At 39.6% G+C, this 16,143-nt stretch overlaps 1 protein-coding gene across 4 annotated transcripts in view; it reads left to right on the top strand.

The window, feature by feature from the left end:
• The window catches only part of SAMD8 (sterile alpha motif domain containing 8), a 35,365-nt gene extending 19,908 nt beyond the window's left edge, over positions 1-15,457 (top strand). For all 4 annotated transcript variants that reach the window (XM_027829744.3, XM_007067522.4, XM_043552390.1 and 1 more), the window contains exons 3-6: positions 2,677-2,772; positions 4,315-4,432; positions 5,300-5,450; positions 9,262-15,457. In XM_027829744.3, coding sequence (XP_027685545.1) covers positions 2,677-2,772; positions 4,315-4,432; positions 5,300-5,450; positions 9,262-9,566 — 670 coding nt within the window. In that variant the 3' untranslated portion in view covers positions 9,567-15,457. The remainder of the gene's footprint in view (positions 1-2,676; positions 2,773-4,314; positions 4,433-5,299; positions 5,451-9,261) is intronic.
• The last annotated feature ends 686 nt before the right edge of the window (positions 15,458-16,143 follow it).

The raw sequence follows: 16,143 nt of genomic DNA on the forward strand, positions 1-16,143 counted from the left end.
GGGGACATGTGACGGAAAAAACAGCTTCAGCTGAAATCTATAGCGATTTCTGTTCTGATGATATTGCTAAATGCAAATTACTGGCAGTACCCGCTTTCTGGGAAGGGAACTTCGACAAACAAGGCTAAAGAGGTTCATACACAATCATTCTGTAGTTGAAATCTAATTTAAAAAAATGCTTTGTAGCTTCTCAGCCGTTCATTGATATATACACAGCAGATGAGGCACCAAGAGGACAGGAACTGAATAGGTTTGAGTGGCCTTTCTTGGAGAGGTTTTACTCTGCAGCCAGCCATAGCTTACCGTTAGCTTTCAAAAAAAAAAAATTCTTTTTTAACTGATTCTCTAATCAGTACTCTTGGGGTATGTCTACATGACCGCCCTCCCTCTCCCAAAATACCCCGAAACAAAACCCTATCAACATGGCAGTGCATCTTAGAGTCTGGGTTCGCATTACAGTACTAAGAATAGCTGTGTAGATGTTTTGGGCTCAGGCTCAGAAACCCACCCCTTTCCCTGCCTTCAGAGCCTGAGCCTGAACATCTACATGGCTCTGTTTAGCACCCAGGGTATTTTGCTGTGGAGATATATATGGGATTGTGGTAGGTGTTTACCAACTATGCAAACTGTTCTACGCTCCCCATTTTCCAGCACAATACTACAGCAAAGGACTGTGATCCTTGTATATTATATGGCATTGAGTACTCCCATTACCATCAATGAAGATCTTTTGTTACTCAAGTCAGAGCTTGAAAACCTAGTCACACATACCCAGGATGTCAGGTTTTAGAGTAGCAGCCGTGTTAGTCTGTATTTGCAAAACTAAAAGGAGTACTTGTGGCACCTTAGAGACTAACCAATTTATTTGAGCATAAGCTTTCGTGAGCTACAGCTCACTTCATCGGATGCATACCCAGGATGTATTTATATTGGCAGTCCAAATGAATGACTCCTCTCTGTAAAGCTGCTGCATCCTTTCTTAGGAGAGGAGGAAGCTGGGGAATTATTGCCCCAGGCACTGCTGATCCTCTCTTTAGAAAACAAAGGGGTTGCAAGGAGTGAGGAACACAAAGGGTGCTCATGGGTTGAGTATATGGAGGTTGTAGGAGAGATCAAGCAGATAAATAACAGGAGAAATAGGAGATTGGGTGGGTATTATGGGGAAGGGAAGGATGAGGCAGAAAACAGTGTGGGGAAATACCAAAAGGTCTGTCAGGAAAATACCAAAAGGTCTGTCAGGACGAAAGCGGAAATACCCTGATGATGCTGCAGGTAGAAATGCACGACAGTATTAGCATGGTTCTTTTTAAAAAAGAAAATGAGTGGTATGAAGTGAGGAAGGAAAAGGAGTTATAAAGAAAGCAGTGGAGACCTTGTAGCACGTATTGAATAAAAAGCTGACAATGTGCTTAAATATAGTAGAGTGCACAATAAGCAGTACAAGGTCCTCTTTTATAAATTACAGCAGACATAGTTCTGAGAGAAAAGTAGCATGGGTATTTTTTTCCTCATGGTTAGTGTACTTAGTCCTAAACTTACAGTTCTGGCATATGAACCCTAATTACAAATTTAATTTAGCCTTTATCACAGAATGAGCTTGATGGTCCTGTCCTCCTGCATTGAAGAGATTTATTATGCTTTAAACACTAAGTTGAAATGGAAGTGTTTTAAGAACTTTGTGCTGACTAGGTTTTTATTGCAGTTACAATATAAGTGATACATCATGGAAGTTAATGTGTCAAGATGAGAGTGATATTGTTTTGGAAATTCATTATAAAGAAACTACTAAAACCTTAAGATCAGTAAAGAAATTCTGGTAGGAAATCCATGTAAAACATTGAGTTTTACAATAGGTTTTGGCCTTTGATCAATTTCATTTTAAATGTCCTCTAAAACATTTTTAAAAGGGTTGGGAGGGGAGTAAATAAATGAACTAGAGCCTAAGGCATTACTAAGTCTGTCAAAATAAAGTTCTTTGTGCTGTGGAAGTCTTAAGCGTTAGTTTTTACCGGTTTCAGAGGAATGCCATACAAGACACTAGTACCAAAGACACTATGGCCAAAACTTTCAAACTTGGGTGCCTGTAGATTCATATATTTAAGAGCGGAAGGAACCATTAGATTATTTAATCTGACCTCCTATATGCTATAGAACTTTACCCAATAATGCCTGCACTGAGTCCAATAACTTGTTTGACCTAAAGCATATCGTCCAGAAAGGTATCCAGTCTTGATTTGAAGATTTTAAAAAATGGAGAATTTACCACTTACATTGGTATTTTCTTTCCGTGGTTAGTCAGCCTCACTATTCTACATTTGGGCTGAATTTCTCATTTGAATTTCTGCCTTGAATTTCCAGTGATCAGTTCTTGTTGCACCTTTCTCTGCTAGGTTAAAGAGCTCTTTAGTCCCTGATATTTTCTCCCTGTGAAGGTCCTTGTACACTAGTAGGCATCTAAATCTTTATTTTGTCACCTAAATAAATGGCTTCATTTTCAAAAAATGCTGAGCACCTGCAGCTTTCGTGTACCTAAGTTGGGAGCTTCACATGCTCAATGCCTTTTGAAAATTAGGTCATTCATTCAGGTGCCTAATTTAACTAACTCTCACACACACACACACACACAGACACAAGTTACCTTCTGTTATGTAGGTTAACTTTTTCCTTCTGCTTTAGTGTTCCTAGGATACCTTGGGCCTTTGCCATGACTGAAGTGTGTGGTGTGATTCTCTGCTATATTTGGCTCCTGGTTCTCCTCCTTCACAGACACAGGTATAGTACTTTCAATTAAAAGAACTCTTAATTCAGAAACATCTGTTGGCAACCTAATAAAGATTGAATGTGACTGGAGTCCATCATAATAACTATAGCCAAGACTTACCTGTAAACACGATTGTTATTTACATCATTAAGGTGGCACGATGAGGCCAAGGTACAATTCTTCCTTCCACCTTCCATAAAGAATTCCTTTGTTTCCTTTATTTGTTCCTTGAGGATACCACTATTTTGTGCTACGAGCCGGTTGTTGCCACTTTGTTTTGCAATGTTGGTTGAACTGGGATCCCATGAAAACCAATCTTTTATATCTCTTCCCCACCCCACTCTCTGAATGTCCACCATTTCTAAATGACCAGCCTGTTTATAGGAACTGGGTGTATATGTCCCCAGACTGGGAGATGATCGACATGTGTCGGACATGACTAGCTCCACCCTTGGGGGAAGTGCGAACATTTCTTCCAACCGTTGTAGTCTCTTTAGTCCAGGGATTCCAGTGTGTCCTCTTGCAGGGCTTCCTTTAGAAGCTTCTAAACTACTTTTCTGAATGACTAGCTAATAGCAACTTAGTTCTAATGAGAGAACCAAGAAAAATAGTTTTACACACCTTACACTTAGAATAAACAATATCTTTGTAGTTGGGTCAGACTTGACAATTTGAGTTGACTTTTATTCTCTTCTAGAGAAGCATAACATTAACCACTAACCAAGGCAGACAGAAACCACCTTTGCTCCTTTTTGGATCATGAGCAGGACAAAGGAATCATTGACTTGCCCGTCTTAAATAGATCAATATTAAATGATCGTAAATTTGGGAGGGTCAAACTAATTTTAGTATTGCTGCATTTTGTGTTAGTGCTTTGAAACATTTCATCTCAACACTAAAGAGTTAACTGGACAGCTTGTGGCTGAAGGACCTGTGTAGGACCTCATTTAAGATTGTAGTTCCAAAGGAGATAAATTTGTTGTTCTAAGCACGCTTGTATACAACATACGCATTGTCCCTTCACTGAATAGGAGATAGAGTATGTCCCCTCAGTCTGAGGGGAAAACCCCAAGAGCACAGCAGACATGGATGAAGAATCATGGGGTTTTTTTATATGCTTGTGAAATGAGGGCTGGCATTCCTGAGACTTGACTTTTGTCACTTTATTATGGACAAATTGTGAATGTGAATACTGTATTCAGAGACATGTTGGCTTCTGAACCCCTGTATGCAGTGATCTGAATACCTTTGTCAGTCAGACTTTCACTATGACACACAATTTCATTCAAAAACGTCAGTATTTCATTAAGTTGCCAGTACATAAAACAGCCTTGCTATTTGAAAGAAAGATAAAAGTAGAAATAAAACTTAATACGGTGTTAAACTAAATTGTTGTAGTTCAAGAAATCCCTGTCCCATTAAAAATCATGCCATGGGGATAAGTTAGAGAAGAATGCTGTAAATCTCTCATAATTCTCTTTAATTTTCATAACCAAATGTACAAGAATTCAAATACTTTTGCACAACTCTTTCATCCCTTTTTGTTTCCCCAGGTCTATACTCTTACGCAGACTGTGTAGCTTAATGGGGACAGTGTTCTTGTTGCGTTGCTTTACAATGTTTGTTACCTCACTCTCTGTGCCAGGCCAGCATCTGCAGTGTTCCGGAAAGGTAAAGGAATATTCTTAAATGTTTGTTTTCTGCTGATTTTGGTTTAACCGTCTCATTCAGATGAAAATTATTGTGATAGGGATAGTCCTATTATACGCATATATGTAGTTAGCTGCAAACTTCTGCTTGTTAAATACCGACACTCTCATGTGCAAAGGCATCACATCAAGGATCATGAAGTTGGTAGTTACTTATATAACGTTTTTGTTAGCAGCTAAAATATTGCATTCGTTTTGGGGCTTTCAGGGTAGTACTCTATGTAAACAAGAGAGGATTAATCAGAGGAACACATATGAGTGACTGAACGGGATGATTTATGAGGAATGACTGAAAATTAAATATTTATACCTAATCTAGCCTGCTAAAATGAGACACAGCTGCCAAGTATTTGAAGGATGGAAACACTACGGAGAGAGAAGGCTTGTGTAGGGCATAAGACTATAGCTAGAAATAAAGGGATGAACTTATGAAAAATGTTTAGGCTGAATAGCAGGAAAATCTTTTTGACTGACTCACTAGGCTGTGGATTAAATCCTCAAGAGAATGTGTGGAAGCTCCATTATGTGAATCATTTATAGCTATGGATTAAATGAACCACAGAATTTAGAGAAAGTACTTATCAGAGGTACTTTGTATACCTCTATAATTATAGTTACAGATCCCAGTTATGCCAAAATAGAATCCATGGGCTGTTCTGATGATCTGTATTTGCAGTAAAAGTTAAAAATGGAAACTGGGAATGTGAGTGTGAATTAAATATACATAGTGCTAGGCAGCAACTGAGTTTCTCTTAGATATGTTTGGACTATAGTAAAAACTATTCTTAGCAATGGCTTTTAAATATTAATGTTGCTGTTTTAATTTTAGTTGTATGGCAACGTGTGGGCAAAACTTCAGCGAGCATTTGCAATATGGAGTGGTTTTGGAATGACCCTCACTGGAGTACATACATGTGGAGACTACATGTTCAGTGGCCATACTGTTGTCCTGACTATGCTGAACTTCTTTGTCACTGAATGTAAGTACACAACACCAGTGTCCAGACACGTGCAAGTATTATGGAGACGTGACAGTGACTGTAATTAAGGGTGCACGAGGCATACTCCCTCCCTATTTTTATTTCTTCTGTTCTCAACATCTCCTCCTTTTATGACTGAAAGCTGTCATTATTAGTGTTGAGCTGGAGATGGAAGTTACTTAAAAAGAACTAAGTCCCTGAGTATTTTGACCAATCACTGTAGAATCTAGGTGTCCTGAAAGATTAGCATGGAATGTGCTTGATAAGATTTGCATACAGTCACTCAAGCATTTAAAGTGCCTAGCACATTTTGGGTGCTATAAATGAAAAAAAACCTGCAGTGAGATAATTAATGAAGGATCTGACCTGTAATAACTGGAAAGTGAAGGGTAAGCGCTTTTCAGAATGCACCTAGCTGCTTTTCAAGGTCCCCAAACAGACTTCTTACCAGGCTTCCTGCCCTCCTTTTAAAAGTGCTTATGGGTGGAGCCTGAGCAGTTCTAGGACATACATTCCATATGGGAGCTGATGAAATGGATTTTCTGAGCACCTTCGGGCTCAGAAGCAATTCAGTGGGGTTTTGGTAACCTCAGGCCAAAAGGCAATTTTCTAAAAAGATTTTAACAAATGAAGATTGAGGGTGGAAAATGGAAGTGCCATATCAGTTTCAACTACATTGTCACTGCCATGTTTTTAAAATCGTCTTAATTTAAGATGGTCTTAAATGAACTAAACAGAGATGTGAGTTTGCTGTTCAAGTTACTTTCTTGTACAGCAGTGATCTTCCATTCTTCAACTGTCCGTACCCATGCTCATATTTTCCCTTTCTCTAGTACTTTCCTCACTTCTCAATTTTATTTTAGAAGTCTTCTTCACATTGCGTTATCCTTATCTGATCCCCACTCCCTTTTTGTGTTTCACCCTCTTTCTGCACTGTCTTTTCTTGCATCTCTGCTCTGTGTGCACCAACAGTAGATTGGAATTGACTAGAATCCTGATCTCTAAAGCAGTGGCATTCTCTCAGTGATTGGGATTCTAGTTAAATTTATTGTGCTGCTAAGACACACAGATTGAGCGGAAAGGCAGTGGAGAGCAACTTCAGAGCCAGAGGTGAATAAGGGCATATTGAGAAACAGCCTGGCAGGTACATGGCCATGATTCTGTTCTATTACAAAGGGTGTATGAATAGCAACCCTCCAACTGTGGACCAGTATCTCTTGGCATTTTCTTAATGCACTGTTTTGAAAGAGTACACTGTACATCTAGCTATATGACTCTGCCTTATGCTGTAGGACCCCTTTCAGTGATATTTCTCACTCTCTTTTCAGTTTAGTTGCATCTGTATTAAACCTTTAAATTAGAATAAAGTTTAGAATAGGCTAATCAAACTCTCTGCACATGACTATTAAAATAATGTAATATACAGGTAAAAGGCACATTATTAGTGTTAGACCTATAAAGAGGATTGATAAAAGATACCCAAGTGAGTTGTAAAGAAAATTTTAAAGTAGTTAAAAATACTTTGGTATCTCAGTACCTCCAGGGTGAGTAAAAAGTATTAAACCTTGTCTACAACTAAAATGCTACTTGTTCAAGGGAGAATGAGAGTATAGCTCTCTAGACCGGCGGTCGGCAACCTTTCAGAAGTGGTGTGCCGAGTCTTCATTTATTCACTTTAATTTAAGGTTTCACATGCCGATAATATATTTTAATGTTTTTTAGAAGGCTATAAGTCTATATATTATATAACTAAACTATTGTATGTAAACAAGGTTTTCAAAATGTTTAAGAAGCTTCATTTAAAATTAAATTAAAACACTGATCTTACACCGCCGGCCCGCTCAGCCCGCTGCTGGTCTGGGGGTCTGTCCGCTGGCTCCTGCCAGCCAGGGTCCCGGCTGCCGGCCCCGTTCAACCCTGCTGCCAGTCTGGGGTCCCGGCCCTGTCCACATAGAGTGGGTACCTACCTTCTCCCTGGTTCTAGCCATTCTCTTCCTCTCTCTGCACTGAGATGAGGGTGGGAGTGCACTGAGTACAGGGCTGAGGGTGAAGGAGCAGGCTGGGGGTTGGGGTGTAGGGTCTGGCCAGGAGCTAGAATGAGGGAGGGGGCTCAGGGTTGGGGCAGGAGGTTTGGGTGTGGACCGCTTATCTGGGCAGCTCCCATTTGGTGCGAGGGGGTGCAGGAAGGAATGTGTGTGTGTGTGTGTCCAGGAGCTCCCGTTTGGTGCTCAGGGTGGGGGGTGCAAGAGTCAGGGCATGAGGTGTGGGGGAGCTGGGTATGTGGGGGGGGGTGCAGGAGTCAGGGCTGGGGTGTTATGTGAGAGGGGGGTGCAGGAGTCAGGGCACAGGGCTGGGGTGTGTGTGAGGGGGGTGCAGGGGTCAGGGCAGAGGGCTGGGGGTGTGGGCTGGGGTCGTGGGGGTGCACCCAGCCCCCTGCCCTGAGCAGCTCCCGGCAGGGGGATGGAGGGGATATGCTGATTCCACCCCCTTCCCCAAGGTCCCCGGAGCAGAGAGCGCGAGCAAGCTGCGTTCTGCTTTTCCCTCTCCCCCTCTGTAGCAAGGGCCATCAGCTGATCGGCTGCAGAGAGGGAGAGAAGGAGGGGCAGGAACCCCGCACGGCGGGGGAAGAGGTGGGGGGAAAGGGGAAGCTTGCCTGCCCTGCAGGGGTGGAGAAGAGTGGGCCGGGCAGGATTTTTAGTGGCACGCTGCTGTCTGCCGGGGTCCCCGGTAGACAGCAGAGTGCCATTAAAAATTGGCTCGCGTGCCGTCAGTTGCCGACCCCTGCTCTAGACTATACTATGGTGCTTAGCTATCGCTTTGGTAGGCACTTTACAAATACCTCAGGAGGGTAGAAGATCTTTGTAATGGGTACAACAGAATACCAACACTCAGATGGACTTGAATAAATGATACTGTAAAAATTCATACAGGATTTGTATTGTATGCATGTCCCACAACTGCCTCTCTAAATGAAACAGCTGTAATCTCTTATCTTGTGGTTCTAAAAGGGTTCACTGTGGCATAATTGGACATGGATGCTTTATTTTTACTGAATAGCAGAGCGTTAAGCTTCTTATGGTGTTAACCTGAGTCTCTTACTTAGAAAATAAAACTTTGCAAAGATACAAGCTTTTTGACAGATCTTCGCAATACTTGATGCTGATATTAATTATCAGTCACTTTATAAGGTAATGTTAATAATTCAAAATGTGATTTATTATTTTTAATGCATTAAACAGTAAATGAAGAGAGCTAGCTTGACCAGGAATTGTAGTTGAATTACTTCAAAATCAGTTACACATGTGCACCTGGAAATGTCTTTCTCTTAAAGAAAAGTGTGCCAGATCTACCTATATTCTGTATAGTTGTCACTGGAGAAGGTATTCTGTTTGTAGTCATGCCATATGTTACTGTGTAATAGAGCTCTGCAGCGGGACTGGGATCCTGCAGGACCCGCTGCCATAATGACAGGGGCGGGAGTAAAGAATAGCCCTGCACAGGGCTCTGCTGTGTAATATTTCTATGTACTGTTAAACAGATGCTACCTTTCTCCCCTGGGGTTGTTGAACTTCAATGATGGGTGAAGTGATTCATATTCATAATTCTTAATGAAGTATTCTGATTGAATTAATTGGGCTGTGCATATGAGCACCAGATCAGGCCCCTAATTTGTTCAGTCCTTTGGATTGCTGTGTAAATGTAAGATCGTGTTGGGTGTCTCATGGGAGTGGGTGTAGTAAAATTGCTAAGAACCTTGGTTTGTGAAACAGTCTAGGTGAATCTTTTAACATGCTACTTTGTCCTTTGCTAGATACACCAAGAAGCTGGAACTTCTTGCATACTTTATCTTGGGTCCTGAATCTCTTTGGAATCTTCTTCATTTTGGCTGCACATGAACATTACTCTATAGATGTCTTCATTGCCTTCTACATCACCACAAGACTCTTTTTGTACTACCACACATTGGCTAATACCAGAGCATATCAGCAGAGTAGGAGAGCGAGAATCTGGTTTCCAATGTTTTCTTTTTTTGAATGCAATGTTAATGGTACAGTTCCGAATGAGTATTGCTGGCCCTTTTCAAAACCCACAATAATGAGAAGGTTAATTGGATGAAGAGTACCTAGTTTAACCTAAGTTAGTCTGAAGTATCCGTAACAAATCTTTACAGAACTAGCTGGAAAAATAAGAAAATAACTAACTGTTTCCATCCCTGTGGTCTCCTCATGCCCTGCTTCTTAGAGTCTCCATCACAAAGTTGGGATTTCCATACTTCACAAGGTAGTAGAAGAAAATAACGCTAGGAGGCTAGCTAGAGGCTGCCCATAGATCATTATGAATCTGAAATAGAGAAGTCATTATTTCCATTGGCATGGTTCTACAAAAATGCTTTAGGGTAGAGAATAACTTACACTTTTTTTTAATGTGTGCTTTACCTGACTTGCTGTTTTGAGGTCCAGATGATCTCTGGATCTTGAATGTTTGCCTGTACAAATAATACTAAGTACTAATTTGTTAGCCACTGACTTTCTTTTAAAAATAATATTAAATATAACTTTTTCCGTTGAGGCGTGTACACTTACAAAATGAGATTCTGAAGAGTAGCTTGTCAGAATAAGGAAGGCAGTTTCGCTCTTTGCTAAACGGTTTCCCAGAAATCTTAAATAAGAATTCTGAAAAAGGTATAATAGAAATGTGTTCTGTATATATACAGAATGCCACAAATGAAACCGCCTGCTTTTTTGATTTGGGGGTTGTCAGGTATTAAGATGGTGTTTTGAACCGGATTTATTTGGTCAGAGTAAACAGTTTATGCCATTGTCCAACTACTTGGACGGTTCCTTGTTGCATTTCAACAAATGGGTTAGAAATAAAAGCTACATCTGTTGAAAATGAGGTTGAGGTAGCTTTAGTGTTTTAGAGTCACATAGTTACTCTCTCTTCTGTAGGGTTTATCAAACACTTTGCCTAAACCTGTGCATGCTTTTTATGAGCAACTCTTTAACCACTAGAAGAATAGAACCGTTAAATTTATGTAGTGCCTCATAAATAGATGGGGAAATGCATGTAGTGATTTTTTTTTTTTTTTTCCCTTCAGGAAAAGTTTTAAAGCAAGATTCAGAAATAGTGCCAATGCTGATCATCTTTTTTTTATTAAATTTTTTGTCCCAATCCATCTGGAATCAGCAAACATTGAACATATTTGAATGCCTAAGAGGTTTTTTTGACAAACTCTATATACATTAAATGCTTTTATACTTAGTCTTAGCAATTATGAAAATAGACTGGTTGTTAGAAATAAGCTGCTTGTTTATGACCCTAGGAGTTAGTGTCTTAAGCGGTTTAACTTCTGTGATAAGGATCACTTTTTTGAGAGATCCTGATTTTGCTTGTGAAAGACCTAATGATTAGAACTGGAGCCTGAAGTAGTGTGTGCAAGCAAGGCACAAACCTGTTAGTGATCTTACAAACCGTTATCCATATATTTTTGTGTGCAAGAAGGTAGCTTTAACTGTAGTTACTCAGATTTAGTGGGGAATGGTAGTTAACTTGAGAGTTGTGAATTGCAACAAATATATAAATGTTAGTGATTCATGTTAATTCACTATCACATAATTTCAGAATGGCTAGCGTGTGAGAAGAGGTAGTGCAATGTCAGCCTCGAAAAATTTCGATGACATTTTGCCATGCTGATACAAACGGTTCAGTCCCACTTTACAGTGACTATAGGAAAACTGCAATACATACTATACTTGCCTGTCAACAACAACAAATTTACCCAGTCAAGTAGAATTTTGCAAGACTGAGTTAGGTATTTGAAGCTCCACGATCTAGTATGGTCTCCCATCTCTACATTTATGGGCCTTAACAAAGCTACTTTAAACTTGGAATTAGAAGCAGTAATTAATGAGAGAATATATTACTCACTCTTCGTAATGTTTCTTTTAAAAGTTTGCAAGTTTATTTAGTTCCTGTTCCTGGGAGGAATTCCATATCCCAGAGTATCTGTACCAAATGCAGGCGCACACCTGGTGTAACTTACATTGCTCTGCAGACTTTGATATCTGTAACATTCCTGTTCTTTAACAAACCTGCTGCTAATGGTAAAGCATCCAAACCTGCTGAGTGCTCCCAGCACCTAAAGTAAGGAAATGCACTGACGCTTTGCAAAACAGAATCTTTAGTCTCCAAGGACTTATGTTTTTATGATAAACGATCCTTGTTTGCTGCCCTTGCCTTCCTGATAGGAAGAGGCAATCTGAACATTCCTCTCCGGCACTCTGGAATAAAACATCCCCACTTATGGACACACACTTGCTTCTGCAGCACCCAATAATTCATTGGGCCATTGTTTTACAGTTATTTCTTTAACACTTTAATGTGTGTCCAAAATGTGTAGAGATGTATATTCTTTGAGGTTTTTGGAGCCTGAAGTAGTGATACTTTAGGGGGAAAAAGGAATTAAAAATGCAACTACATTTGCAAAGCCGTTGACTCTGAAAGTAACTCCAGACTGCAGACTTCTGTGTCTGAATTGTAGAATTCTTTTTCAGTCTTTTATTTACTCATGTCTAGTAAAGCAAAAAGTTCTATAACTTATCACAAAAGTGTTTACATAAACTAAAATGACATCTCAAGATTTTTATGTGTAATACTTCAAGTTCAAATCTTTGTTTTTGAAGCCTAAACATTCTTGGGTTTTCATTTTGCCTCCAGCTTTATTTATTTCTCAAGTGCTGTTTACATCTAAAGTATTGACAAGTCAGTATTGCTGTTTGTTTTTTTAATTTGTTTTGAAAATAGGATATTTGCTATCTACACCATTGCTTTATGTATTCACACACTGATCCTCTTGCTGCTAAGAATCTGTTTCCGATATTTGTAACATGCAGGATTCATTTCCTGGGAACTGGGCAGGGTGTTAAGACTGTCAGTCCTTCTGTTTTTAGGCCTATCTGCCAATAGACACAAAGGCAGTAGCTCATAACGATTTTCTGACTATAAAGAGAACAAAATATTTCAGGTGCTTTTATTCAGCATTTCAAAACAAGAGTTGGCCCTTAAAGTAATACTGGCAACTTGATTTGAAATGAATTGGGGGTGGGGGGGAGTCTAAAGTCAAGTGAGGTACAGAATTTTTAAAATGTTTTATACAGGTTTTTCTGCTCCCCTGCTGTTAACAAGTCTTGGTGTTTGTTCTTGCAGCAGAAAGGGTGAGCCTGAATAATGCTAAACATGATCAAGCTTGCTGTGCCTCCCCTTTTTATGACCACACACACCTGCCTGCTGCCTCTTCTATTTCAGCTTATCTGCAGCTCTTTCTGGCAGATGTCCTGTTGCAGAGACTGGGGTAGAACGGTATATGAGTTCCCCCTCAAAACAGGACATGTGTGATGTCATCAGGTTAGTGCTTTATACAGGAAGTGCAAATGATGAACAAACCCATGAAACGGACTTTCAAACGCACAAAGTAAATAAACTGCATCAAATAGAGAAACATTTCTCTAATCTTTCAGTTACAAGGAATACCTGAGATTATTGGAACAATAGGGTCAGATTTACAGATGGAAGTCCTTTTCCCCCCAAAACTGATTGTCCCTTTTTAACTTGGCTGAAATAGTTGAGGTATTGAGGGACTCTGTGGCTTAATACTTGAGACAAAAGTGTAAATTCAGGCTTAGATTTTTGGCGTATATAGTGAAGGTGACACGCAAAGGGGAAAGTGCCCTTTCTCGGTCTCGTGACATAAGAAGGCTGAAAGCTATGTGCAATTTTTGTGTGTTCAAAATATCAGGTCTTGATTCTTTTTGCTGGAGGAGTCCTTGGAGGACTGGAAAATTAGTGGAATTGTGACACTACCAGAGAATGAACCCGAATAAAAGAAAACAAGTACTTTTTAAAACCGTTTAATGCAAACTCCTGATAAAGACTTTGGAGAGCATCTTTTTTTCAAAGATTCAACACCTGCTTTTCAGCTGAGGACTCAAAGCTTCCACTCCACTTCTCTATTCCTTTTTCGGAGTCCTCCAGCAAAAACAGGACAACTCAATAGTTCTGATATTTCTAAGATAATCAAATCAGCAGAAACATTTTAATAAGCCCCCAAGTCCTCAGACTTTCAGGACTGACTTAGAGACGGATCTTGCAAGATGTTAAGCACACAGCTTGATCTAGCAAAGCATATGCTTCACTTTTTAAGCACATGAGTAGACCCATTAGCTTCAGTGAGATTACTCATGCTTTAAGTGCTTCCCTGGGTCTGGGCCGGTGTGCTCAGCACCATCTAGAACCGATCCCTTATATTATAAATAAGTGGGCACATGATTTTGTTTTCTATTTTAGGTCCCATTAAATCTCCATGCACCATATGGAAAAGATATTGTACTGGAACATGTAAGATAAATGAATGTTCGAAGTAAAGTCGCTTCTGTAGAGATGACATCAAATCTAGGACCATTGGTATTAGTGGTTTGATGTTATAAGAAGCAGAGCTCAGTGAAAATGAGCTGGCAAGCCCAACTGCCAGTGCTAATATGGTAAACAAAACCTTTTTACAAGTTTCTAACCCCACAAGCCCCAAAACTTGGCTATTTTATAAATGTGTAGATCAAGAATTGCTACACTGAACAGTTTTCCCATTTGGCTAACTGTATTTTTTTTCATATGGTGCAAAAAAAAATAACACATGGGGGAATGGTATTAGTGGAATTTACTGTGATGTTGAACAAAAATCAATATTTAAAACAGCATTCCTAAAGTCTGCATAACTTTTTATTAGAACAGCAGTATTAAGTACTTATACACTACAGTGCTACACTGTTTCATTACTCGTTGCACAATTTCTTATTAGTACAATAAAATCAAGTTACTTGGAATTGTCTGAGTTTTATGGAAGTCCTTTTGTAGACTTCAAGTACCACATAATAAAAGTAATGAATAATTTAGTCATTTGTCCTTCCTGTATTGTTTTTTCTATTTGAGAAGATTAAAAGATATTTTTGTCAAGAAGGATTTTGCCATAATTTATGTTGCTTTATTCAAAACAATTTAGGATTCTTTAAAAGAAAGTTCACCCATGGTAATTATAAAGCCAGCATGGCTTTGTAGGGTTTGCAGTTTGTAATTAGTAGATAGCCCAACAATGAACTAACATGAACTGTGAATTACCTCGCCTGCCTAGAGGCCTTTTTGTGTCAAGGATTAATTGGTAGACCACTAATAATCCATATATATGTATTTTTCTGATGCTCCTTTGAGAGATGGAGAGATTTTTGAAAGATTGGCTGATTTTTATGATTTGATTGAAACAGTGTTGTGGGCAAAGTTGACGTGGAATTAACCTACAAAATAGTTCTCCTTCATTGTAAACGTCTGAACACTAAAAGGCACAGTACTATATTAAACCTGTTTTCAGTCATCCGTTTTGTAGTTTCTGGTAATGCTCATAGCTTGAGCCACAAGTGTGTTACAATGAACGGAATGTACATAGTTTTACGCGGTATACATTTTCAGAACAGAGTTGTGGTAGTTGTGTAAGAATTTAAAATAACTTAAAAAGTGGAGCGTATTGAATTCCTGTATTAACCCCATGAGTTAAGTAGTGACTTTACTTTAAACTTAATGTAGTGTCCTCTTTCATTCAATTATAAGTGACTTATTATACAGAGGAATTACAAACTACACTAATGTATAGTGCTTAGCATAACAAGGTGTATAAAAACTAGTACTTAAAGGTTTTTGGGGAAAATGTTTCTTTGCACTAAACACAGATCTTTAGTTAAGTACACACGTGTACATGTGTACGTGTACACACACACACACACACACACACACACACACACACACACTAGTGTTACTTGAAAGTTCCCGTGGCAGTGAAGTTTGAAGCACAGTAATGTAAATATTGTTTTGACTCTAAAATTAAACCCAGATTTAATTAATATATTATTTTTATCTTGTATTAAACAAATATTTAAAAGCATTAAAAATAAAATCTTTGGAAGATGGCTGAAGACTGCTTTTCTTATTTTAAATTTAAGTGACTGGTCAAGTATCTAATGAGGAGGTATTGGTGATGGGGCCTGAAAGCTGTATATTACATTTGTAAACATGTAAAATACTGGCTAGAACAGGGGCCTGGGTATCAGGACTTGACACCTCGCCCCAGTATGGTCAGACTTCCTTTTATGACTTTTGGTGAGTCACTTCACCTCTTTGTTTGCTTACTCATATCAACACCAACCCCCCCATCCGCCCCCCACTTTGTTCCCATCCCCACACACTCGTTTACTAGCACCTAACCCTTCCTCCTCTGCTTACTTCCATCTCTGGCTCCTGTAACCTCCTCTTCCTCTGTCTTTTCCCCTATCCCCACCCCCAATTTCTAACTCCTTTAAATTCCAGTGTAGCTGCTTCCACCTAATACTTGCTGCCTGGATACAAGTGTGGATGGGGGGGACAGAGCACAGGAGAGACAGTCTCTCTGCCCTCCCTTCCTGTGCCTGCTGCCACAGTGCCCCCCCAACCTAGTAGCAGGGAGGAGCAATTGCCGGGTAATTCCTGCTCTGTTCCTGAAGCCCTAGGATGGAGCATGCTTGGTGCAGGGAGAATCTTTGGAGAATTTACCTGTACAAGTTTCTACTGAGCATGAGCAAACTCAGATTTTACAGAGTTTATGGTGAATTTTCACAGG

The sequence above is a fragment of the Chelonia mydas genome, chromosome 7 (assembly GCF_015237465.2).
Source record: "Chelonia mydas isolate rCheMyd1 chromosome 7, rCheMyd1.pri.v2, whole genome shotgun sequence".
Classification (NCBI taxonomy): Eukaryota; Metazoa; Chordata; order Testudines; family Cheloniidae; genus Chelonia; species Chelonia mydas.